The sequence below is a fragment of the Panthera onca genome, chromosome B1, assembly GCF_046562875.1.
Source record: "Panthera onca isolate mPanOnc1 chromosome B1, mPanOnc1 haplotype 2, whole genome shotgun sequence".
NCBI classification, from domain to species: Eukaryota; Metazoa; Chordata; class Mammalia; order Carnivora; family Felidae; genus Panthera; species Panthera onca.
The window spans coordinates 20134415-20162246 of NC_138342.1; the positions used below are offsets into that span (position 1 = coordinate 20134415).

The 27832-nt window shown below is 47.3% G+C and overlaps 1 protein-coding gene across 1 annotated transcript; it reads right to left on the reverse strand.

Annotated features, from left to right (window-relative positions):
- On the reverse strand, window positions 1-27832 carry LGI2 (leucine rich repeat LGI family member 2). The gene is made up of 8 exons (XM_060655320.3): window positions 27342-27832; window positions 25377-25448; window positions 23743-23814; window positions 21300-21371; window positions 16343-16414; window positions 15215-15384; window positions 8626-8790; window positions 1-1752 (listed from the first exon to the last, which is right to left on the reverse strand). The coding sequence occupies exons 1-8, from the start codon at window positions 27551-27553 to the stop codon at window positions 935-937; spliced, it is 1653 nt and encodes a 550-aa protein (XP_060511303.2). The 5' UTR covers window positions 27554-27832; the 3' UTR covers window positions 1-934.

Genomic DNA, 27832 nt, shown 5'->3' on the forward strand with positions numbered 1-27832 from the left:
TTTTGATTCCATAAAATCTTGCTTCAGAAATTCTACCAAATGCTCATCAGGCGGAAATACCTGTTCTATTGCTTTGAAGGATGGGATGAAAAGCACCATTCAGTCTTTGGCCTGTCTGCTGGTTACCCACAAACTCAAAAGAATGGGTTCAGGGAAGCAGCTGGGTCAGGGAGAGCATCTAACAAGCGGTATTGCTCTGGCCGCCCCGGGGGCCGGCTTTGAACCACAAGGAAGAGGGGAAATGCCTTTGTCTCACTCATGGGCCTACAGCCCGCGCTGGGCCTAGATATGCATCAGCAGAGTATTCTCTTTGTGGTAAAGGAAGCAACGTCCAACATTATTTTGTTAACACACCCATGATGTGCGTCTACGTGAGCCAATGAAATAGCCAACGTTCTGCTATTAAGGGGGATTCAGGAAACTGAAATGGCTCAAAATAGCATTGCTGAGTGTTACCAGATTTTTAAAGGAATCATCAGCAAATCTTTTCAGCTGACTTTGGCTTTAAGAGTTCTTATCAAAAGGTTTGCTAAAATGGAATGAGAAGGGCCCATAGTTTGGTCTTTGTTTGTTTGTTTATTTCATTATAAGAGCTATCCCATCTTATCCAACTTTCTCCTTCCTCATTTAAAAAAAAAAAAAAAAAAGCACATTACTGTCCTAGATGGTTAAGAGCTAATGCTGTACTCTTTTCTCAGTGACAACAGGCTTTAAGATGTCTTTTTAAATGGGAGAACGGACACGTCATGCAATTAGCCAATAAATGCAATCCCTGATTAAAATGTGAGTTCTAAAATTTTGAAAACTTCTAACTATTCCCCCAGTGCGGTTTTAACTTCAGAGCTCTGAACTTGGCTTCTTTTTGTATTTGCTTCTTGGTCGCTCTCCTGTGAGAGCCAGGGCTACATGTCTTTTAAATTTACCAATCACACCTTCACAAACTTAAGTCAACGACTATATGTTCAAAAATCTTTGTTTTCCCTTTGAAACTGGATGCAAAAAAGAAATCTCTCCTGTCGGTGGAGACAGCCGTGAAGGAACGAGGCGCTTGCACATAAATCTCCTTAAATTTTGTGAATAGCTGCTTTTCCTTATCCCACTGGTATATCTGGGAGAACGTATAGTCACTCCCCAGGGCCAGGTAGTGGTTATCTTTAAAAGAAAAGGGCTGCAGGGTCATGGCCCCCCGGGATGGAAGAGCCTGGATCTCCACGAACCGCTTACTATTCCACTTCATGACCCTGGAGTCCCCGATGAAGCGGGTGAGGGAAAGGTAGAGGGCATTCTGCATTCTAAAGCTTTTCACGGCCAGTACGTCCTCCATGTTGGGGATATCACTGTGGGGGACAAACTTCTTAGAGCTTTTATTCCACTGGAGGATGATGGGGACCTGGGAGCGGCTGGACAGAATCAGATGCGATTTCCCGTCTATGTCCACAAACTCCGCATCCGTGTCCCTGAACCACTCGTGCAGAGACTGGTAGGAGTAGAATCCTTTGCTGTTCCATTTATACACTGTGGACAGCCCAGCTTTCGAGCTGTCTGCGATGACGAAGAACGTCTCGTCCTCGATCTGAAACAACTCGATGTCGTTGGGCTTGGAAATGCGGGAGACTTCGATGTCTTGGAATTTGACAAACTTGGTCCAGCTCTCGTCGTATTTGTAAATGTGGGAGCCGCCGAAGAGCTGGGCCACCACCACGAAAACCTGGTCGTCAATGAGGATGGCCTTGCAGCCCACAATGGACTGACCTGTGCCCCGAGAGAAACGAGAGGGGATTAGGGCACCGCGGTTAAAAACGCTCCTCCACAGCGAAAATGGGACCCTTGTGAACTGTAAAATGGGGAGAGATGTAAAGAAATGGAAGGAATGGAAAACCGGACAGCCGATGTGGAGAACGGTGTGGCGGTTTCTCAAAAAACTGAACACAGAATTACCATGTGACCCAGCAATTTCACTTCCGGGTCCAGAGCGAGGTCTCTAAGAGATTTGCACAACCGTGTTCATAGCCGCATTATTCACAACAGCCAAAAGCCAGAAGCAACCCAAGCATCCACTGATGGATGAATGGATAACCAAATTGTAATACATACACACAATAGAACACTGTTCCACCTTAAAAAGGAAGGAAATTCTGACACATGACACATGACAATATGGATGAACGTTGAGGGCATTATCCTAAGTGAAATAAAGACAGCCACAAAAAGATAAATAACCTATGATTCTACTTATATGAGATCCCTAAAGTAGTCAGACTCATAGAGACAGAAAATAGGATGGTGGTGGCCAGGGGCTAAGAGGGGAGAGAGGGGAGTTAGTGTTTAATGGACACAGAGTTTTAGTTTTTTCAAGATGGAAAGAGTTCCAGAGATTGTCTAACCAGCATGGTGAACGGCACTTAATGCTACTGAATGGTACACGTAAAAGTGGTTAAGATAGTAAGTTTTATGTTAATGCATATTTTCCCACAGTTAAAAAATTTTTTTTAATTTTTTTTAACGTTTATTTATTTTTGAGACAGAGAGAGACAGAGCATGCACGGGGGAGGGTCAGAGAGAGAGGGAGACACAGAATCTGAAACAGACTCCAGGCTCTGAGCTGGCAGCACAGAGCCTGACGCGGGGCTCAAACTCATGGACCGCGAGATCATGACCTGAGCCGAAGTCAGACGCTTAACCAACTGAGCCACCCAGGCGCTTCCAGGTAAAAAATTTTTTTAAACTTAAAAAAATATATATGTGTCTCCACAGAAATAAGTGCTGATCACCTGGTGTCTTTCGAGGCAGGAGCACAATTCAGGAAAACCACAAACACCAAATGAACTGTCTTCATGCTATTCAAAAACGTATTCCCCAACTCCAGAGCAGGATGAAACAAATGGGGAGTTGGGGAGGGAGGATAAAAAGGTAGGAGTCAGGTCTCAGAGACACGAGGAAAGGACTGTCACGAGGGCTCTTTGAAGACACTTGGCCTCTTCTGATTTCTAGAGCCAAAGGAAGCTGAATGCTGGTGGAACAGGGTTAAACCCTGCGGCTCTAAGCAGGTGGCCCAGGATGTGAAATGCAGCACATGTAAGCTTTCTGACCTTGTGCCCGTTGACTCTCTGTGCTCAGGCTCCTTGTCTGTAAAATGAGGATGCTATTACCCCTGACCCGACGGGGTTAGTAAAGACTAAATGAGAAATTCATGGTTGGTGTTGTTAGAACAGAGCACCCATAAACAGGAAGTGGTCAATGATTAGTAGCTATCGTTACTGGATTGTTGAATCAATGGTCTCGATAATCCAAAGATGTAACCCCTTTAAAGTTGCCCATAGCAGGCACTGCAAAAACACCTGTAGAATGATCACTGACCTGTAGAATGATCTAGCTCAGGCAGCACAAAGCCAGAACTTTGCTGCAAAAGGGGACCTCTCCTGTCCGGACCACCTCCTACCACCTTCTCCTCCCCCCAGACCCCTGAGCCTTCTCCCAAGCTCCTCCCTCCAGCCAGCAAGCAATAGGACCACTCACACCCATCTAGGTCATCTGATTAAAAGTCATTTCTTTCCCCTAATTTTCTAGGCAATTTGGGCCAAAGTGAATTTGGTCTGTAAATTACAAGGACAGTTATCCAATTTCTGTCCTTAGTATCAACTTTGGGGGCAGACGGTGGGTGGGTTTTTGAGTGATATTTACTTTTCCTGGTCCCTTTCCTTCGTTTCAAACTAATTATTCCTTTTTCCCCCTGAGTATAAAAGTTTTCAATGTTCATCAAAGCAAATCTTGAAAATAACAGGTAACCATTAAAAAGTGTGTACTATTGAGCAGGCACTATACTAAGTATTTTACATGTATTTATTCATCTCATGCTTACAACAACCTTAAGAGATCAGTATTATCATCATCATCATCCCCATTTTATAAGGGGAAAAGTGAGGCACAGAGAACTTAAGTAACTTATACCAGGCCACACAGTGAGTATGTGATAGAGCCGGGGACCTAAATCCAGGTGGTCTGGCTCGAGTCTACACTCAACTACCAACATACCAAAAAGCACAAAGAGGAAAACCAACATCACTCGTACCGCAAATGCTGAAATAACACTTCGTATCTTGATAAATTTCTTTAATCGTTAATCTATGCACACACCCAAATTCAAAATTTAAAAATAAATTTCGGCTCCGGGGCACCTGGGTGGCTGAGTCGGTTGAGCAACTGACTCTTGATTTCAGCTCAGGTCATGACCTCACAGTTGATGGGTTTGAGTCCCGCGTCAGGCTCTGCACTTGCAGGGCAGAACCTGCTTGGATTCTCTCTCTCTCCCTCTCTCTCTGCCCCTCCCCAACTCACACTCCCTCTCTCTCTCACTCAAAATACATAAATAAACTTAAAAACATAAATGTGGGTTCAAACATTTTTTTTAATTAAAACTAAAGATAAATTTGGGCTTATAGGATACGTGGGCTTTTTATAGTCAACTTTTTTTTCACTCGACCGCTATGATGTAAACGTTTTCCCCTGTTATTGCACCTTCTAGAACTTGAAGCTTTAATATTATATGGTATTCCATCGCATGGGTGTATCCTATTTTTAACAAATCCCCTATTGTTGGACATTGCAGTTATTTCTAGTTTTTCATTATTGTACGTAACATGCTTCCTTGTAGTCTTTTTTGAAAACCATCTGGCGGTATTCTTAAATACAGGCATTGCCATGCTAAATGTTGGGCACACTTTTAAGGCTTCTGGATTTAAACTACTGAACTGCTCTTCGGAAGCCGCCTGACTCCACCCTGACAACACCAACAGAGTGCATACTCCTGCTCCCCTTCCTGAGTGGCCTTCCTATGGAGGTCCCTGCGACCCAGAAGTGTCCCACAGGCCTGCCAGTCTGTCTCAGCTGAGGGGCGCTGTGAGAGAGACAGAAAGAATTCCTTTCTTGGAGATGTTCCGGAACACCTCTGTCCAGGCGAACACTTTTAGCCTATAGTACTGTGAGTAGAGGCAGAAATCACCGTGCGTGTGTGTGTGTATGTGTGTGTGTGTGTGTGTTAGCGTAGGGGAGAGAGTACAGCCTAGAAATCAAAAGGCGAACAAAATAAACCAAAGACAGGAGAGCTGAGAAGAGATGTAGAGAGAAAAAGGAGACGTAAAGTGTGAAATCTTGGGGTGAGCGTCACAGTGGGTTTCCTTCTCCTCCCAGCAGCAGCAGATCCATGGCTGGAGCCGTCCCTCCCGCGCATGCTCATCACGGCTGGAAAGGGGGACGCAGGTGCCCCTCCCAGTCCTCAGGGCCCCCGTCTGGCTAGGCATGGATTGAGGAGACCGTGCCCAGCCCTCGCAGACTCTGGGATCACTCCGTGATCAAACAAGATGACAAATGACACGCATGGCCCGTGAGGGGAAAACGGGCCCGTGTTTCCCTTGGTCTTGTTCAAGGCAAGCGGCTGCAGGGTGGTGGGGAGGAAGCATTCCAGAGGCCACAGCAAGTATATTTGTGATGTGCCCGGCGCATGAGCACTTAGGGCTCTCCTTCACGCCAGGCCGCGCTCAGGGAACCACACTCCTTCCTGCACCGAGGGATCCAGGCTGTTTCTGGAATCACCCTCTTCCCCTGCTCCCTCGGTCATTCTACGCTGGCCCCTCCTTTCCTATGCTGATGAAAGTTATGGAGAAGTTTTAGCTGAAGTGAAAGAATTAGGCTCTGGAAGGGGGGAGGAGGGCTGCCCCTTTTTTTATCCCCAGGTGACAAAACTAATATTCGCTGAGGACCTACTACGTGCCCGTCTCCCCGGGGCCCCAGTCAATTCTCATAGGTCCAATCCGACGATGATCCCATTTTACAGATGAAAGGGGCTCTTGGAACGAAACTAACTTTGCCAAGGTCACTAGCTGGAAAGATCTGGAGCCAGTTTCATCGAAAACCTGCCTGATGTTGGAGCTCACAAGTTTAACTACCTCACTGTTATAACCCGTTTCTCAGGCTTGGCTGTGAAGAGGATGTAGGTGGGCTTTGTGGGGCTGCCCACCGCTCAGAAGATTGAGAACGAGGGGTTGAGGAGTCCCCAGAAACCAAAAAGGCCCCACCTTGGCTCTCACCCTGGCCACACCCACTCCGACCTCACTGAATGCTTCCCACCCGCCGCTGCCCCAACCCACGCCCCGGCCCAGGCCATCAGCACCTGCTCGGATTCTGCAACAGCTTCTCAACCAGTCCCTCTGCTTCTACCTTCGTCCCCTGTCCCTGCCACAGGCTACTCACAGCCCAGCCCCCTGTGCCGGGCACCTGCCTCATCCTGGGCAGCCCTGCCAACCTCTGCACGAAGCTGTCCACTCAGATTAAAAACCCAAGTCCTTCCTCTAACCTGTTAGGTTCCTCTAACCTCTCCTTGTCTGCGGCAGCTTTCCCTCTGGATCATTTTGTCCAGGCCAGAATGGCCCCCTGGATGACCCCAACAGGAAAGGTACCCTCCTGCCTCCGGACCTTTGCACTTGCTGTGGCCTCTGGAATGCTTCCTCCCCACACTGTCCACATGGACCGACCCCTCATGTCCCACCCATCTTCTCCACGAGGCTTTTACCAGTCTAAAACGTCAACCCTCCCATGGCCGGTTCTTCAAAACTTCCATCCCCACCTTCCTTTCCCTTCTCAGTGTGTTGCCATCTGCTGTGTTATCTGCATCATAATTATTTGTCTTTCTTTTTGTCTCTCGCTCCCATTACAGTACAAACCCGTTGGGGGTGGAGGTATTCATCTGGCCTGTTCACTGCTGTGGCCCCAGCACCTACATCATGCCTAGCTTAGAGTAAGTGCTCAAGAAATCATTGTGGAGAAAGGAATGAATGAATGAATGAACGGATAACTTGACGATTGTTGGGATGCAACCAGCTGCAGACTGTCAGAAGGGCAAGTGGAGGGCCGTGCTGTCCCTTCCTACCCAGGTCAACCTGAGAGAGGAAAGTGGGTCAGATGCATCAGTGACAGGCCCTGAGCTCTGCCCCCAAAGTCATTCAACATGCCTGAGCCCTGCTCTCTTTGTCTGCAAAGGTGTGAGAAGGAAGCCGGCACTGAGAGCTGCTTGCTCTGTCCTGGCACTCTTTGTATCCGCACAAACATCCATATAAAGTACATGTGTTGCCCATTTTACAGATGAGGAAACTGAGCCTCAGAAGCCACAGCCACTTCTTAGTACCTGGCGGGGTCAGGAGTACAAGCCACGTGCATCTGTTTTCAAAACCTGAGCTCCTTATCATCTGTCCGCTGCCTCTCTATTGAAAGGGGCTTTCTCTATTGAAAGGGGCTTTCCAATGAGATACACCAGCGCCTGGCACCTCACGGGCCCGCGATCAGCCTTGGCAACAAGCCCTGGTGTGGAACCCCCTGCACAAAGCACAGGGGCCAGCTCTCATCCCTCACGTATCCTCCAAGTCTGCAAAAAGAGGGAAGCAAAAAGCATGTGGATAGCAGCCCCCACCCCTCCACCGCCTTTTTGCCTCGAACATGGACTCTGGGTTCCTCGGTTCACCTGCAGCGCTCTGTGCTGAGTGTGCACTTGAAGCCAGAGGGGCTGTTCTCGGGATTGTGAACTCAGCACTAGGAAGCCAGGTGGCCCAACAGCAGAGGCTCATCTGACGTGGCATCTTCTGAGCTTACGGAGGTGCTCGCGTGTCTCACAGACCTCTCAGTGCTGCAGAAATTAGGCTCATTAGCGTCTCTGTTCTTGGAGGGGGGAAACGGCACTCTCTCCGCCTCCCTACACCCCCTGCACCTGCTGCAAAACCGCGCTGCACCCGAGAGATTCCTAGGAGTCTCCTAATCTGGAATTTCTACCTGATACGCTTCTCTGGCTGCAGCAGCAAAACACTGCTCTAACTCCAAATCGGGAACTACTAAGGGCAAGCCTCTCACAGGGTAACAGGCCACCGTGGTGCTGTTTATAAAGTCAGTGTTATTATCAGATTGCACCTGATAAACAAGACATCTCAAAAAGATGATTTTGACTTTACTCACTATTTACAAAGCAAGTAGCCCGTTTTTAGCAGCACTAAGACAATGGGTTCCTGACAGCGTTGAAAGAGGCATCAACTAGGTCTCAACCCAAAGGCATGAATTTAGACAGCCATTTATTCTTACTGTGTTTGTATTTGTGAGAAGGAAGCAGTGGCCACCAGGATCTGGCAAGTGTGGGCATGCGTGTGCATGCGCGCATGTGCACGTGTACGCGTGAGAACGTGCGTGTTAGCATATTCGTTAACAATCAGCTTAACCAAAGTCGAAGGTATCACTGGGCTGCTGAAAAGCCGTTGAAGTCTTAGGCTGCCACAAGTGATCAGGATTAAGGGATTGTCTGGTGACTTCTCACCACGACCGGAAAATGCCTCTCGCAACACGCGACCCATCACCTCTCCCTTTGGAAAGAATCAGCAACAATAAAGAAGACCACCACCCTAAGTTTCTCTTCTCACCAATAACTGACCAAGTCGAGAAAGAATCAGAGAGACGAGGGGGGGCTGGAATGTGTCCCCCGACTCTCACCAAGTCAGAGAGCCCAGCTTTTCCTTCCTGGGGAGGACAGAATGCTTCTTCGCCCACCAGCCACAATGAAACGAGGGCGATACACTGACCAAAGCCACAACATACCTGTGATATTGTCATAGCTCCGGAAGTTCATTTCGATATGGTCCCACTCCAGCACCATGCAGTTCTCCATGCTGGGCTGAGCGATGGCCACGTACACGTCGTTCTTGGAGTTGAATGTATCCACTGAAACCGACTGGTAGGGCAAAGTCTGATGAACGACAAAATCTGGGAATGGGTAGTTAAAAAAAAAAAAGTCTCTATGAGATCCCTTGTGGGAATTATCATCCACCATCACCCTTCTACCCTTTCCCATCGTTGGACGTGAAGAGGACCAAGAAGGAGGGAGGACCGGAGAGAAGCAACACACACATCACAGCATGCTTCATTCTGGGAGATTCCAGAAGGCTTCTCTGCCTTGTACAGGATGATGAATGCACAGCTTCTACATTCTCTTCTCTGAGACAAATAGCTCACCGTTTGGCTACAGGATCTCAAAGTTTTACACAAATTTCGGTGAGACCTGGCTTTCAAAACCACAAAAGACACCCCCCCCCCCCCCCATAGCAACATTCCAGAAATGACCATGCAAATTACTCCGGGAAGAGAGCTGCAGTGGTCACACCGGTTTGGGAAATGCTGTCTTTCTAAGCCTTCTTGGACCGGCCTGGTAGCAAAAAACCTGTTTCATTTTGTTTGTGTGGAGTTTTTCAAGCTTACCTGCCAAGGCGATTGTGTATAACCCTGTTATATTCCCACGCTCTGCCTTACTCCTGGGAGGAAACACCCCCACTCCAGGTTCAAAACCAAAAGTAAACTCCCCAGGGCCTCCTGGGTGGCTCAGTCCGTTAAGTGTCTGACTTCTGCTCAGTCATGATCTCATGGTTCATGAGTTCGAGCCCCGCAGTGGGTTGTGCTGACAGCTCAGAGCCTGAAGCCTGCTTCAGATTCTGTGTCTCCCTCTCTCTATGCCCCTCCCCTGCTCATGCTCTGTTGTTCTCTCTCAAAAATAAAACAAACATTAAAAAAAAATTTTTAAAGTAAACTGCCGGAAGGGCACACTGCAGTTTCGGAAACCACACCAAAGGCTCTGATACAGTGTCAGAAATTTACAAAGCCCACAGTGCAGGGAAGTTAACCAGTGTGTTCACCAGTTACTGGACTCGGTGCCATAAGAAGTGGCCGTGCCTGAGATCTGGACAGTGTTCTGCAGCTCAACGAGCAATTATTACAGATCTGTTAGATTTTGAGGCCACACGGAACTGTCCTATTTGACCACGTGTTCTATTCTTACGTTTCGCGCTAACACTCCTCATCCCTTTTGCTCCCCTGAGCTACCACTGACTCATTGTGTTATCTTGGTAAGGATGTACACGTTTCCCAAGGAACGGGGTGAGTTTGCCCCAGGACACAAGGACAGTGAGTGTGTGGGGAAGCCAGAGAAGAAACGAAGAAGAAATTTAAAAGCAAACAAACAAACACCAAAACACTAATAAAGTTTAAGGTAAGTGATTTCTTCTGCTAGAGATGTGAGATGTTTCAATGTGAGCTGCTTCTTGGCAGGCTAAATGCACCCTGGTAAAAAGATGGTGGGCGTCTGGCTAAGGGAAGTCTTTCCTGTGAGAAAACCCTGGTGTTGACCATCTCCCCACCCATCCTTAGCCCCGCCTGCTCAAGCCCCAACTCTGCTGCAAAGCCTTCCCGGTGCCAATATCCAGGACTCTTTCCTAACTCACTGGATTCATAATCAGGCACTGCCGTAAAATCTTATTCTTCACGATGACTGAATCTCCAGCATAGCGACTTCGGCGTTGGATTTGGAGAAATAGGGAAGATCTTACAGCCCCGGGCCATTTTACAAGGCCAGCCGCTGAAGCTCAGAGAGGGTATGCGCCTGGCCGTGGCCACACGGCCAGTGTCCTGTGCCTCCTGAGCCAAGGGCTTTGTGAGGTCAGGCCTGGGTCCGACCCTCCAGGGAACCTCCCACGGCACAAGCCTACGGCAGCCACTTCAGAAATAACTCTGACTCGGAAGCCTCTTGAAAGAGGTCAAGTGAGAAAGGCTGTAAGGGGGTAGGCCACTCAACAGTGAGCAAAGGCAGGAAGTGCAGACGGGGCAGAGGCAGGAGAGGAAGGGAGAGACGCTGAGCTGAGCGAGTGCTGAGGTGGGAAGACGGGAGCAGGGCTGAGAAGAGCAGGTAACAGGGGCGGGGGAGACGGGGGCAGGGCTGAGGGAGTGAGGGCAGCAGGAGGCACAGGGATGAGTGATTGGAGTCAGACCCCCTGAATGCACTTCCCGCATTTGAGACTCTGGGCTGTGCGCTTGCCCCTACAAGGCCTCAGTTTCCTTATGTGCAATATGGGGGCAGAGATTCTTACCTGCCAAGCTTGATGGCAGGGACACACTGATAGTGTCGGTAGAAAGGCCCATCTCAGGGCTCGGCACATAGTAGGCGCTTCATCAACACGGAATCGAGGTCTGAGAGAGGGCAGTCTACCTCCTCTGTCCTAGCCCCCACTGGGCTGTAGCTTGAGGAAGTGTCCATTTTAATGGTGTCTCAGATAACACGGCAGAGCTGTGACTCCACGGCCTTGCTGAGTGACCTTGGAGAAGTTATTTAACCTCCTCATTGTACGTTATCATTCATACTCACTTAGAGTTGTGCGTACCACAAAGTGAGTGCGCAACACCTATTAACTTTTGGAGGTGTCCCCATCCCCATTCTGAGTGTACGGGAGGTGCATAATCAATGCTTCCCTGGCTTAGAAGTGTGGGAGGGCTGGCCTTGCCCGCCCCATGGCCTGCTCTGAAAGCTGTGTGGGGAAGAAGTCGGGGGTCATCGTGTGATGCACACAGGTGCAGGGAGAAGGGGGAGAATCGGAAAGGAGGCCGCCTTTGCACCCTGGCGGCAAGAAGCGGCCGACGGAGAGTGGGGACAAGTGTCGGCCGTGGACGCCCTCATCCGGAGTGGAGCATCCGGACGAACTGAGGCTTTAGGTTCTTGCCTGACTTTGCAGCTCTGTGACCTGGAGCAAGAAACCTGAGCCTCAGGGTCCGCATCAGTAAAAGGAGGGTAACGCCTATTTCATGAAGTTGCTGTAGAGACTAAGAGAGCCTAAGTGTGAGCACAGAGCCTCCTACAGAGTGAGCCCTGGGGAGTTTTACATAGTAGCTCCGTGTTCGAGCCTCATAGTCTGTGTAACAGTGACCCTGGAACCCGTAGGCAGAATGACAATGGCTGCTAGCCCCACCCCTTTGTCAACCCCCCCCCCCCCCACCCCGCCCCAGACAGCAGCGTCGCTGCAGCAAACAGTAAAGGCACACAAAACTCAACCTGTAGATGACTGGAAAAAGGGAAGTGGCAGCAGTTACCATCTGCTCCAGAAAAGGGCTCCAAGAATACCGCGCCATTCTCTCCATTACGAGGCAGACACATCCAGCTTCTCGGCCACCTTCTGCTAACGTAAGCCCCGAAGGCTCCAAACACTCCTGCCCTGCCCGTAACCCGCGTCCCCCACCTGCACCCCCGAGTCTCAGAAACACCAGCATTCACTGGAAAACGCAGGCTGTTTAAAGGGCAGACCCCAAAGTTTCCGTTTTTCATTAAAAAAATCCCAGAGAGAAAGAGAGCTGCCAAAATTAGACAGCATTTTACAAATCTAGCTTTTTAACGGTTCTATTTTCATTTGTTTTCCCAAAACATTGGTTTCATAATATTTTCTATATGCTGACTATCTGGCACCACACAGACTGTTAAATCATTGCAATTACAAATCTAATTCTTAATAGGAGAGTCCTTCTCCCCCTTACCTACGCGACACCCCCCCCCCCAAAAAAAAGGAGGAGGAGGCAGAAGAGAAGGAGGAAGGAAAAGGAAGAAATGTCTGAAAGAAAATGATTGATGACTATGTGTAGGGGTGGAGGGCGGGCTCGAGGAATTTAAAGATCTTCTCCCATCCCCATTTTAATTCGTCTTTCATGAATGGCAAAAGCACATTCTTTATGCAAAGCTCTCCAACAATACACATACTGATATGACATCAATTTGCTGGTGTTAAAGTCTTAATGGCATTCTCTGCAAAAAGTGCTGCCACTCCCATTCACATTGGATTGAGTTCATGATGTCAGTGGGATTCTCACAATTTAGGCCTTGCTCCCACTGGAATCAACAGATTTTTACATAGCTATTTATAGCCCTTGCAGAAAATAAATTATACATGATGCTGATCCTATTGGGAGAGAAACTGCACATTAATGCATTATTTCTCTTTGCTTTTCATCAGCCCAGAAATAGGGAAGCTAACAGGACAATTAGGATGCAAAATTCACTCCAAGGAATTTAGTGAATTATCCTCCTAACATGGGGAATCATGAATAGGTAACAGGGATTTTTGAGGCGGTTAAAAATAGACTTGAAGCAGAGGGTTATGGAAAGACTGTGATTAATCTAGAAGCTGAAACAGTCCGGCGGTGGTTCTGCCATGTTCATTACACCCAGGTGCCAGAACACAATGGTAACAGTATCTTCCTCTCCTTCCTCCACCTGAAGAATTTACTCCTTTCCTGAAAATCTGAGCTAAGAGAAAAAGCAATGCCCTCAGACAATGTGCTTCTTCCCTAAAATGCAGTGAGGATGCCGTAATAGTACCAGGACTCTCAGATTTGGTTTTCCATCTGCCATCATCCTTGCACATTTCCCTTCCAGCCTTGAATAAAGCACCAAAGAATGAGCCTTGATATGAGCAGGAGATAGGAACCAAAAAAACCCAAACAAAACAAAACAAAACACCTCAGAATGTATTGACTTAGTTCTTACAAGGCACAAGGCAGGGACTACACCTGGGGGTGGACACAACTTGGTTCCGCCATTTTTTCTTGATGGAGAAAACTATGAGCAAAAGCTAATTTGTTCGTGAGTCTCAAAGGGATAAGACAGCAGCAAAGACAGAATCATCACTTCCCTGTTACCAGGGAGGACTGCCGACTATCTAAATCTTAGTAGGAAGCTTTTTAGCAAAGGCAAATATATATATGAAAGAGGATGCCCTAAAATGTGTTAGGGGGCTCATGCTGCATCATGGGTTCTGGGTTTAGGACCAAGGCTGGTTCCAAGCCCCGTCTATTCCTATGACAATTCTCAGAGCCCAGATCATTTCCATAACCGTCCCCAAGGCTCTAAGGTCAGAAATGATGTTTTCTCATATAAATTATTCCCTGTCCCCAGATCCTCGATACCCATGTCATTCCTCCCAGAGACTGGCAGAGTTTTCAGGCAGGTGTGAAGAGAACAATGGGAAAGCTGCTCACTTCACCTGGGGGTTCAGAGAACTCGCCAGAAAAACTGGAGAAGAGGCGAAAAGGAGCCCCGGCGAGCTGTAGTTTGGCATTTCACACCAAATGGCCTTGAATGCCACCTTTTGGTGCAAATGTCATTGACTATGACCTCTGATTTATTGCATTGCTCTGCAATATAATAAATAACCTGCTAGTGGCCTCAGCTGGCAAAGGGCACCTGCCAATTACACAGCTGAATAGGCTCCTGTTCAACGACGGAAGACAAGGGCATCCCACAAGACTTGCGGTTTCCTTTCAAAAACACGTGAACTTGTAAAGTTCCTTATTTACAGAGATATCTGGGAACAGTTTTTACTTTATGAGTTCTTGTTTGTTTATTTGTTTGGAGGGCAGCAGTAGGGCTGGCCTAAATGTCACATTTTGTTCTTGGAGGGTTTTTTTGCCTCTGAGTTTCCGTAACTATTTTCTGAGTTCTCATTCCTGCTGTTCCCACTGACATGCCTCGAGGCTTTGTAGATATCAACTCTCAGCCTAAATGTTTATTTTTGTAAGTTTGGTAAGCAGGTTTCATACTGTGGATTGATCTGTTTTCCTTTAAAATCTGGCTTCAGAAGCTGGAGAAAACTCCACCTAAGCCTTTCATACGGAGGCACTCACCTGCTCTCTACAAGGTGTGACACTGGAGGCAATTTAGTATTTTAATTTTATCTCATAACCTGTAAAATGTATAAATGGAAACCCCGAGGCAGGTCCTGGAAAAATGCAAAATCAAACTTCCTTTACATTTTTCCTCAGTGTGAGTTTTTTCTTTAGATAACTACTTGTTCACTTCTATTTCCATTTTGCCATTGGTTATAACTCAGCCAGTTACCTCTTTTTTACAGGGAACTACGAAAGCAATGTATGGACTTTAAAGTCTCATATTTATTAGCTGCACGTTCAGTAAACTTCCTATTATTCAATCAAGGGAACAGTGAAAACAGTCAATCAAGACAGCAGGAATGTGGCCCTCTCTGCACGGACTTTCCGTGAAACCTCATTTGCAAATGTTCTTATGCCCAACTTGCCAGTTCATACTTTGGCCCTTAAAAAAAAAAAAAACAAACCTTCAGAGAAATTCGAATTTTGTAAAGAATCACAATTCAAGCCAGGGCACTTAACAAAAAATCCTCCTGAACCGTTGAGATGTTTTCCTGACCACATCAGTTCATTTCCTTTAGAACGCTTAAATGTCACCTAAAATAATTTGGATAGAAAACGTTTACACCCACTTTTCTCTGGTTCCTGCGGATGATAGAAACGAAACGCAAAGGGATTCCTCTCAGTAAGAGTCTTTCACGAGAGCGGTTCTGAATACCTGTGGTTGTGCACTCGTAGTCGAAGCTCGGCACATCATTTAGCGTTTTTTCCTGATATTCGGGGGGACCGATGCACAGGACGTCAGACACCGTGGAATTCGTCATCTTCAACCACAGATACAACCACTTGGCTTTGCAGTCACATTCAAATTTATTGCCCCTTAAATCTCTAAAAACCAAAACAAAACACAAACACATACCTGGAGTAATGGACATGCCTGAAATGTTTCAGCAGGAATACGATGATGTAACATCCTGATCTATTTCATACCCCCCCCCAAAAAAAAGAGAAATTAAAAGAATGTTGTATTTAATGCATCCTATTTCTTGTGCGCATCACTGACTTTACTTAATGATCTTCAGTGCCCATGATTTTAACTGTAGCTTACAGAGAGCTCTCGGAGCTGACATACCACTATTTCTCCAAACTCTCCTGAAACGGTCACCATGCCAGGCTGGAAATGGGGGAGGGTAGACAGAAGAACGTTCCCCCCTCCCCCCCACAGATGCAGACTCTCACAAAGGCAGGACATTACAGGAAGATAGCGTTCACCAACACAATCGAAACATTAAGATCTGGTGGAACAATGTCCGGTAAGAAGTGCCAAACACTAGAAGATACAGCAGAGGGATACGCTACCTTGAAAAAGGAAACCTCACACCCGGCGAGCTTAATTTGCCATTGACCTAACGCTACTGAGTGTATGCCAACATGGCAAGACCTAACACAATACCAACTATATATTGTTTCCCGCCATGCGCTCTTTGTCACTGATTTCTTTTTTTTAAATGTTTATTTATTTATTTTGAGAGAGAGAGAGAGAGATGGAGACAGAGACAGAGGGAAAATGCATGGGGGAGGGACAGAGAGACAGAGGAAGAGAGAATCCCAAGCGGACTCCACGCTCCTTTCAGGGGCTTGAGCTCATGACCACATGCAGGACGTGAGCCTCTGTGAAGAGTCAAATGCTCAACTGATGGAGCCACCTGGGTGCCCCTGTCACGAGTTTCTGACTGCAACATAAAAGAAATGCAGTGAGGGGGAGGGAGAGGGGGCATTAAAGACCTGATTAACTTGGACACAATGACACGTGATTAACTTGGACACAAGCATTTTCCTTACTTACAGTTCAATCAGAGAGTCTAAATCACTGAAGACATCCCTTGGGAGTGCTTTTATGTGGTTATTGGCCAGAGAACTAGAAGAAGAAAATCATATGTTAATGTGGTTATTATCCTCAGGCCCTGTCACTCCAAAGCCCCTTAAACAAAGCTAATGCTTTAAAACAGAGCTCTCTCTACACCTCTTCAGCACAACATGGCTCAACTTCTGGCTTTGCTCATTGATACTGAGATAAAGAAATAAGTTTTGTGACACAAAGACAGCACGATAGATGCTGGAGTACAATGTACTTTTTGCTTTGTTTTTAAAAGAAGCTCTTTATATACATTTGTTAAACGTTGGATGGCGTCTTATATTTCTCAGAATAAAAGCCAAAGTCCCTTTGATGTCATGCAAGACTATTGTCTAGTTACCCCCACTCCCACTTAACTATGAGACTGGATCTCTCACTACTCGGAACACCCACGCTGGCCCCTTTGCTATTCAAATGGATTAGGCACTCTCCCACCCCGAGGCCCCTGAACTTGTGATTCATCTGCCTGAACGATCTTCCTGTGGGTACCCACACAGATCACGCCATCATCTCTTTTAGGTCTGTCCTCACTGATCACCACTTCCCTGACCTCTACCAGCTCCCTTCCCTGCTCGGTTGACCTTCACCGCACGACTGTCGCTTCGCATACCACCTATTTTAATTCTCTGTTTATTGGCTGTGTATTCTCCCCAGACATAAGCAACACGAGGGCAGAGATTGTGTTTGTCCACATCTGTATCACTGGCATCCAAGCAGTGCCTGGCACATAGTAGGTACTCAGGAAGCCTTTACTGAGTGAGTGAATGAATGAATGAAGCACTGAGGTGAGAATGATCAAAGAAAAGATGTACAGTCCTGTCCAAGGAGTTTCCTTGCAGTCCACCTACGCAAATTCTATTACTTGTGAGCCTAAGAAAGGATTCAGTAAATACTCTTTTGCACAAAGACTCTCAGCTCTAACCCCATGAAAATATAAAATTTCAATGGACTACAGTGTTTAGGGAGCAACCGATTGTGATCGGTTTCTTTTCTCATTAGCGAAGGTTGACCAGAAAGCGTTTTGCATTGCTCTTAGTTTTGAAGATCTAAAATGTCCTAGTCTGTTCCTCATCTCCAGGAAGAACGACTAGCATCAACGCATTTTCTGATGATTCAGGATCATGCAGTGCCCTGTCATCATCCTGTCGAAGATGAATGTCCGTGGTGCTGGGCTGTTGACGTAGAAAGATGCTGGGTGTTGAAAAGATGTACATCGAGCCTGCGCTTCTCCCCAGGGCATCATGCTCTAACGTGAGTCAGCCAAGAGACTGATGCCTACTTTTGTTTTCTTTTATTCACGTGAGTGCAAACAGCAAGACATATAAATGATAAACACGTACGCGAGTCAGCACCGACCTCTTTAAAACATATATATGAAATTAGCCTTGTGTGCATCACAGTGACCCAGCGGCTCGCAGAGAAAGCTTCGAGCCCATGTGTAACCCAAACATTCTCGCTGCAATATACCAAGAGAATATGGGGAAACCTGAACATTTCACAATTATGTCCCTTCCTGCCTACGCAACCACAAATGGATTAGAATGCAATTTCATGTATTATTTTACCTTTCTTTCCTACATGATTTAGGGGTACATTTCTAAAGATGTTGGAAAATAGGCTGAATAGGTAATCAGGCTGAACATTGTCGGGCAGTAGCTTTCTGAAATTAAAAGAAAAAAAAAAGGTGCTTGTTTTGCTTTTTTACTGGCTGATGGTCACTTTTTCTGGAAAGCCCCAAAAATTCTTTTAGCTAATTAAAGGTGAATTATTTAGCTAGACATTTTTAGCTAATTGAAATGTACTGTACCCAAGTGATAAGAATATATGGAAAGTTCGAAGCCCAAAAATGTAGAATGTTTAGCAATCTTTCCAAGCATTCAATTTCAGAAAGCCAAATTATTTAGATGGACTATCCACTCCACTCACACTAAGTGCATACCATCTCCCTTTCCATTTCATTTTGCCTACAAATTTATGGCACTTACTTCATTTCTGAAACTACTTAACAGCAACCTGTCCCCTGGGCTTTGCAGGGCTGCTGGAAAATAAATGTCCTAGATCTTAGTTACAGATTGGTACTGCTTCTTCAATACTTTGAAACCTGATCTATGTTTCTTGAGAACAAGAATGTGAGTCTGTAGGTGCTGGAAAAACTCATAAAAAGATACAAACCAGATACTTAAGCAAATTCCACCTAGTGACTTCCTTGAGCATAGGAGTGAGCTTTGGAGAAGCGGTGTGCAAACCTCCTTGCTTAGAAGTTGACAAAAACTGGGGGCAGGTGGGAGGACTGGTCCGTTCTTTCAACAATGTATTAAATGCTTTAACTCCTACCTACGTCTCCCACCTACGGAGTCAGCTTTAGAAGTCACCTGACTTGCCCAGAAGCAGAGTATATGTGGAAAATCCAGCTCAGTAAGGAACCCATTGATCGACCAGGGAATCACACGGGATGTGCTGCTAGCTTTCAGCCCTGTGCTAGACGCTGGGGGAAGAGCAGGGCTAATGAAAGTTCTGCGTGGGCCCTGTCCTCAGGGAGCTTTCGATGCAGCTGGGGAGATAAAACTGACATCACGAAACAGTACCAACCAGTACGGCCAGGGCTACTTACAGGGTTGGGTGTGTGCAACCAAGAGGGAGGTTACAGAGGGGAGATCAAGAACGGCTCCATGGGGGAGAGAGAACTTAATCTGGACTTTGATGGAAGAGCAGATTACAGGAGGTCTAAGGTAGAAAATACAACATCCTAGGCAATGGACAGGATGTGAGCAAAAGCCCAGGAATGGGATGGGTTGGGTGCACACCGGGGTCCACGGAGAGATCAGTGTTCTGAGGATATTTAAGGACATGAGGTTGGAGAGCTGGGGAGTGCCAGGCTCCATAGGCTTGACTGTAGAATGGCAGCATGCACTGGGACGGGCACCTGAATGCATCAGAAGTACGCCGGACCCAAGCAAAGGGCTCTTCGTCACACAGAATAGAAGGTGCCTCTCAACACACATGCACACATTATATACGCATGTGGTTGCGTGCACAAATAACCAGTGCGTGCGCACAGTTACGTGCACACGCAGCATGTACACCCATCTACCCGCATAGAAGTCCGTGCATCTCTGAGCAAACCTGTGCCAAGATCTGCAAATACACGTGCACAATTGCTGCATGGTCACGCCTGTTTTCAGACCAAGGACCCGTAGTCAATGGGTCAAAGGAAAGCTGACACCTGGGCTAACTCAGTCACGTGGCTTTTTGCTTACGTTCATGGTCTGGCCAGAGCTTCTGCTCGAAAGCAAAGCCTCTCATTCCTGACTTCTGGGAACCAGATCGATCTGGTCACGGCTGTTCCTCTCCAGACACCCACAGCTGTCTTCTTAGCAGACCCTGTCTGGCCACTCAAACTGCCAAGGGTACTCAGCAGTCCATGGAGAAAATGGAGACTTCTTAATGAGTGGAGGGGGGCCGTGCTGTTGCTGTTGACCATGATAATGACGGCAGCTCCAAGCACACCTTGCACATTTACTACGGCTAATGGGCTGGATGCTTTGCAAGCGAGCATTAACCCACTCTATGCAGCAATCCTGTGGGGTCAGTATAATCACCCCCACCTCCAGGATGAAGAAACTGTGGTCCACAAAGGCTAGGCAACGTTAATAAATGGTGGCCTTGAGATTTGGACCCAAGTCTATGTGACTCCAAATCCATGACCTTAACCTCTACAGGAATGTGGGGATTTGGCACCTGGGTTCCATCTGAAAACAAAACAAAACAACAGCAACAACAACAAAATGAGGCTTTTACAGAAAGAAGGAAAACCTGGGGCAATAATGACACCATGAGACTGACACTCTCCAGGATCGGTGGTGCCGATCCAGACGTTTGGACCTCCTGTACTCCTCCCTTATCTGCTTACTTTAGGAGCTTTATTTAACTCAGACAGGGCTTCTGCTTGGTAGGATTCCAGAATCAAGTGCTCATTGAGCCTGCTGACTGACACCTTTGCCTGTATCAGGGCTTGATGTAAATGATTATCTCTTTCGATGTGTGTCAGTCAGGGTTGCACCTGCTGAAGGCACTATCACCCCTGCCCAACACCCCTCTTCAGAATCTTCCTATTCTCCCAATTTTCTTTTTATCACAGAGATGAGACATGTTATCTTACTCAATCACAAAGTATCTATCATGCACACAGGACCTGATTCCTGGCTAATAAATGGTTCTTACCAAGAAAATGACTATTTTTACATTTTCATGAACACAGCTGCAATTTTTTTCCAGTTTTCTAAATATGCCAAGTATGTGTACTTGCCTCATTCTGATATGGCAATTCAAATCAATTTGTGTTTAACTTTTTTTCCTCCAGAAAGCTATTAAAGAAGCCAGAGAGCTTAGCTTAAGCTGCAGATTAATCCAACATAAAAGAAAAAGCTATTTGCATTCAAATTAGAGGAACCACAAAAACGTCTCTATTCCATTTCATCCAAATTTTGATCCTGCATTCAACATTCTTCAATGAGTTAACTGAAGCCTCAGTTCCCAAATCTGTAAAATGGAGATTCACAAAGATAACGAAGAGAAGGCTCACTAGGCACGCAGGCACACAGCAGGTGTGTTATACGTGATAGTGTCCTTCCTACCTTCTTCATCACTGGACAGAGGGCCCTCGCGGCTCCTCGTTTCACATGCTGTCATGTGGCCCATAACGGCAATTCAGGGTAACGGAAAAGATAATTAAGCTGAGTGCATGAGTAATCACACTGGACTGCTGTCTGATCAACAATACAAAACACTTCCGGCAACCTGGAACTTAGTTTCCTTGAGAGAATGTTACAATATGGACAAAACAGTCAAGAAAGAGCAAGCATCTCGCAACACGTTTCATAGGACTTACAGGTGAGTCAGGTCACGAAGGCCACGAAAGGCATTTCTTGAAATGGTTTCTATCTTGTTCCCTTCAATGAACCTAAAGAGAACGGCAGTATCATTCCACCGAATTTTCTCCACTTAATCTCTCTAAACGATATTCAAAATGAATTCTTTTTTAAGTGGAGTACGTTCACTTTTATTATTTTTTCAATGTTTATTTATTCTAGAGTGAGAAAGAATGTGTGAGTGGGGAAGGGGGAGGGGCAGAGAGAGAGAGGGAGACACAGAATCTGAAGCAGGCTCCAGGCTAGCAGCACAGAGCTGGACGTGGGGCTCGAACTCGTGAACCAAGAGAGCGTGACCTGAGCCGAAGTGGGATGCGTAACTGACTGCGCCACCCAGCTGCCCCCAAAACAAATTCTAAAAGCACTCATGAATTTAAAACATTCATCTCTGAAAAACACAAATAAATAAATAAAAGTAAATAAAACATTCATGTTTTATAAATAAATAAGTAAATAAATAAATAAATACATAAATACATAAAACAATCCTTCTCTGAAGGATTAGGTCAGCTACACCAGATTCCAAGTGGGAGCCAGGTTTGTGTGCAAGAATGCGTCCACACAAGTGTGTGTCCTACACTCATTCCAGAAGCAGCATGGAAGTCCTCACATTCAGAGCTGGCAACACGGCTGGGGGGTGGGGGGAGACATCTTGGGGGGAAAGACGAGAAAAAAGCCCAATACAAAGGCAAGAAATTCTTAAATCTCTGCAAGGCTGGAAAGCTTCCAGACATTCTCCCCACTCAAACCGTCTTAGAGTTTACAGCGCCTGGCTATTAACACTCTTGTTAATATCGCTGTCTCTTGAGGGGAGCCCATTGTTTTACGTCTCTGCTTTAAAATTTTTGCTGGGGGAGAATTCCAGTAAGCTCGGCTTCGGGCAAACTCACTCGAGTTCAGCATGTCCCATACAGCCTAATCTCTGAACAAATGGGTAACAAGGCAGGAATTCTCTCAAGATCTCTAAGCCACTAGGAAATAGGAAATATAATGAAGTTGAGGATGGGCCAAACTTCTTGCTCTGTGCTAAAATGGCTTAGGGCTTGCACACAGGCCCTTGCAATAAATAATAACCCTGACTGTGCTTTGAAGTCTTCATGGGAAATACATAAAGCGAATGCACTGTGACTATTCCCTAGGACCACAGAGAACTAAATTTCAGTTTATGGCATCCCATTACATCAAATGTAAGAGGGTCTTTGATGAGATGGTCCAAGGGAGAGGCTTTGCAACACGATGCCATTAGTTGGTAAAATAGTTCTTGATTCTTATACTGACCTTTATTTGATGTCTTATTTGTTTTAAATAGGGGTCTCTTCAGTACGAGAATTCGGTATAGGCTGATAAGCGGACTTCCCCCTCAGTAACCTTGGCAGTAAGATGAACTGCTCACAAGAGAAAACTGATAGCTTTACATGTGCTACCCCCATCAGCTGTTCAAGTGCTTTGACAGAACGTAGTTAGGCTTAGCACTTCAGTCATAACCCGCTTTCCATATTCTGTATACTATCAGGCTGCTATGAAAGTTTACATATCATGTGTATTCTGGAGAAAGAATTCCTTGAGAGACACCTTTCCTAAGGACATAAAATCAGCAGAGTTTTCTTAGACCCACGATGCGCTTAGAATTCAAACATCTACCTGTTAACCTCAGATAAGAAAGCGGAGACCAGCCTTTAAAAATCCCTCTGAATGCTAAATAAGGAAATCCCATCTGATAGCAGGACTAATATTATTACAAAGTTACAAAAGGCAAGGATGAAAGCATTTAAAAGGTGAAAAGACATGAAAGGGGGGAAAGGCAAATCAGAAAAGAAACCGGGAAACAAAATCGCAACAAGGGCAAAGCTCTCTGCTAGGGGGAACAGCCTGCATGTCCAAAAAGAAAACAAAACCTCTTCTTTTAAAGAAGAAAAAAATACAATTAGACTCTCATCAGCAGCTCATGGGAGATACTGCGAAAGGGAAATAGGATAGCCAAATTCAAAACGTGAAGTTATATCCCCACATAGGGAGACTTTATTTAAAAATAAGTAACCCTCAGAAGCCTTCAGCTTTATTTCTGGCCGATCAGCAAATCCATGCCTAGTTATGAGAGGTAAAAATATCCAACGCAATTTCCAATTGTGCTTACTCCATGCCAAATTAAATGTCAGCAGAGAATGAGTGAATATCTTTCCTCCTTTGTTTGCTTTCACCCGCTTTGTCTCCAACCTCCTCCTGTCCCAGCATGTTTATACACAAGTAAACTATAAAAGGTCAGGGCTGAAAAGAGAATGGGGTGTCCTCCATTTTGTCCGCCCCTAAGCTCTCTAAGAGATGCTGTTCCTGCTCGGACAGCAATAGAACGATTCAATGGACACATACCCAACGCTCAGCAAACAGACAAAGCCCAAAACTTACAGGTATTCGAGATGAAACAGTCCAGCAAAAGCATCATCCCGGATGGCTGTAAATGAGTTAGAATTCAGCAATCTGAAAACACAGGACAGATTTCAATGCAGAGATATACACCTGGAACCACACAGTGAAGCCCCTTTCTGTTTTCTTTCGCTACATTCTGATCCACGGCAAAAACGGGCTCTTTGCAGCCCAAGCCTGGCTCCGTAGGTGCACAGCCCGACTCGCAGATGCTGGTAGGCAATTGCAGCAAGTGGAGTCCTTTTGGCTAGATTTTTGGGTCACCCCACTGCTCCACCCCCCCCCCCCCGTGGGTCTCAGTAAATTCTCTCAAAACATGCCAACGCTCAGCACAACTAAACGGCCAGCCAATGCTTTGCCATGCCCGAGCCACCATGGAATCAGAGATCTAAAAGGACCTAACCCAACTCTGTTTTCAGAGAAATGTGTGCCCAGAGAAGTGACTTGACCAAAGTCACACAGCTGAGACCACAAAAATTAAAACTGAAAAAACTAAAACTCCTTTCTACTATATTATACATTCCCATGAGAAATGATAAAAAAAAAAAAAAAAAGTTTAAGAAATCTTCAGAAGTCTCTTTATCAGCACATAGTTTCCTATTAGTCACCATGTAAGCTTCTTTGGTAAAAGTTCACAGAATCTATATTGTCACCACTTGAGTCTATTTGGTGAAATGCCCGAAATTGTGTCTCCCGCATATGGAAAGTATATTTTAATAGAACCACAATTTCCAAGAAGTGACAGCTTTTAAAATGTTAAGTACGAGGTCAGACGCAGGTCCATAATATTTCAAGAACAGAACTATCCACGTTAAGTTTATTTAGGATGAGAAGTGATCCATCCCTCACATGTTTTCTGGAATACGTTGCTTGATTTTAACATCCTCTCAAATTTAAGAAACAGAATAAACAGAATGAGCTATGTGCTCATGACTTTGCCTATCACTGACTTGCTTTTGAAAACTGCTTTTTGGACATTTCTTTTCATCAGCAAACAATAACGGGACCGGGATGCCAGGCATGACATGAGCTCTCGCCAAGAGTGGCTGGATACAGAGCAGTTACGAGTGTGGGTTAGAAAGCGGCTGGGATTTTGGACAAGTTACTTAACTCCTCTGAGCCTTAATTTTCTCGTCTGTCAAATGGGGAGCTAAAAATACTCTCTTTGTAGGGCTGATCAGATGATCAGATAACATTTTCCATATAAATGGACAGTATGCTGCCTGATAGTTTATATCCTCAGTCAATGAAAAATACTTCTATGTCCAGAGCCAACAGCGAGAGTGTAAAAAGCAGGTTTTCTTTTAAAGTGAGATGTTTGGAAAATGCTTCATTTAGGTGAAATTTGGGTCATCATTCAATGTCATCACGTCTCCTGTTGCCAAACACGGGCGTTGGGATCTATGATAAAGTCCTAAAGGAAAACATGGGCAAAAGAAGGAGACACTGAGCAAAGAGCCTGAGATTCAGTCAGGTGGGGACACCACAGGGGAAGCTAACACTGAGAGTTTATTGGGGGTATTTAAGGAAGGACTGACACCAAACGGGCAGGGATGGTTCCTCCCAGGTCTATACCTCTGGGGGCCCCACTTTCAGAGAGAACATCCCATACTCACAGCAGCTGCAGGGAAGGCAGGTGGGAAAACATTCGGTCCTTGATTTCGGAAAACGTTCCATTTACCAGGCTCCTGCGGGCAAAAGAGAAGCAAAACAAGGCCTAGGTCTCTTTCAGAAGTGATCGCTGGATGGGCAACCGGCCATATTCTCCACCTGTATTTCAAACTCCTCCACTCAAAAATGAGGCTTAAAATCGTCAACGAGGGGGGGCTTCTCAGGGGTAGAAACGAGAAGAGTCAAGCCATTTTCCAACGAACTGGATCAATATGAAAACTAGTCTGAATAATAGAAGCCTTTACCATCAGTCTAGCTCCTTCCACAGACATTATCTCAGCAAGTTTAAATCAATCCCCTCCCTTCCTTCTCTTAACTACAGGAGGCCCTGGCTGAAAATGGATAATTACTTCACCTCTGCCCAGGATTCTGTTTGTGTAGACACAGCATTAATGTTGGCCGGGGAAACTCCGGGGAAGGTTTAAGCATTCCCCTTGGGAACACATCTCTGAGAGACACTCAGAGCACCTCTGGTTAAATGCACTGTGAAAGCCTTGGGGAAAAACCCAAGAGACACCTGAACTGGAATGTGCAGTAGGAGGCAATGCCATCTGCCAGATATAATGGTCAAGGCGGGGGCAAGCGGCTCGACTGTTTGTGCCACGAGGTCCCCTATCCTTTCTGGCCACAGCAGGACCTCAATACATTATTTCAACATTACTTCAGTTAACATGCAGAGCAATTAAGCAGCTGCCCTTCTAAAGGATTTAACAAGGGGAATTCTAATTTCTGGAATCCTCCCTGTCACTCGACTTAGCAACATTAGGAATCAAAAAGGCTCTCGGTTCCTGCTGGCCAGACCCTCCCAAGTTTCTGTAAATGCAAATGGGAATCCCTTCAGCCCTGCACCTTGCCTGGGGTGGGAGGCAGGGGAGTGTAGTAAGAAGGACATGAAGAACTTCACCCCTGGGACTTCCTGCCTCTGTGTTTAGGTGGGCATCACCCCAGCACCTTGGCCTGGAAGGAGGAAGTTCTTTCCGCAGGAAGCCTTTCTCAGCAGTAAAGATATAGCCCAATAGCCCCTTCCACTGTCAATGGGACCTGGCTGTGGGGCTTGCCGGGCTGTGTGAGGGCAGGTTGGAGGCATCACTCAGCAGGTGAAGAAATAAGGTGGGGCCCTTCCAGTTAATTCCTCCATCGCTGAAAAAGCGGCCAACTTAATGTGTGCTAGGGAGAGGGGGCAAGAAGCCCTTGTGAACTCAGGGCAAGAAATCTTCCGGCACTTGGCCACTGGCCTGAGTGCCCTAGGCTCTGCCCAGCGCAGTGCTCCCCTCTACCAGGCCTCATGAGGTGGCCCCCACTTCCTGAGGCTGCATGCCTTTGCTCAGGTCCCTCCGGACCTGCGGTGTGGACTGGTCGGGAGGAGGCCACGGTGTAAACCACCGCCCCAGGCGCGAGGTGGGACAGTGAGGCCTCAACGCTCCCCTGTTTACACTCACTCCAGTCAGGCTCGGGGGCACATTCCTGCCCCTACACAACCACCCCTCCCCCCTCCACATGCTCTCAAACTTTAACGCACCCCAGAATCACCCGGGACGCCACATGCAGACTCCAAGTGGAGCCAAGGCTCCACTCCTGAGACCCTGCTTCATTGAACGCGGGCCCGGAAATCTGCATTGGCACGAGCTGCCCCAGGTGGGTCTGATGCAGCTGGCCCGCGGGCCACACTTTAAGAAACACTGCCACAGGGGGCTGGGCTGGGCTGGGCTCCCAGGCTCTGGGTCTCCGGCTCCCTCCACCCTCCCCTGGGCCCGAGACTCCACCCACGTCCCACAGCGCGCCCCCACCCAAGCGCGGAGAAAGAGGCCGGGAAGCGGGGTCGGGGTCGCGCTGTCCCAGCGCCGGAGGCAACTGCCCGGCGGCGGCGGGCGCAGGGTGGGGCGGGGACTGGAGGGGTCCCACTCACTCACAGGGAGCTGATGTCGCCCGGCACGATCCTGGGCACCCAGGAAGAGCCCACGCAGATGATGGACTCCTTGGTACAGCTGCAAGTGGCGGGGCAGCGCGCCAGCCGCCTCACCTGCGCGCCCGGCGGGATCAGGCACGCGGCGCTCAGCAGCAGCAGCAGCCCCGGCGCCCCGCCGCCGCCGCCGCCGCCGCCGCCGCCCCGCCGCAGCGCCATGCCGGGTCCCCGCCGCCCGCTCCCCGCCCCGGCGCCCACCGCCGCCGCCGCGCCGCGCGCTCGGACCCTGCGCCGCTGCAGACGCGGGCGCCGCTCGCTGCTCCGCCGCCGCCGCTGCTGGCGAGGACGAGGGCGCCGCGGGTGTGGGAGGCCGAGCCGCAGCCGAGCAGCATGCTGGCCGCCACCCCCACTCGCGCCCCCCCACCCGAGCCCGGGCTCGCTGGGCGGCCGCCGCCGCTGCGCCCGCCGCACTCGCGCCCGCCTGACATCAGCACTCGC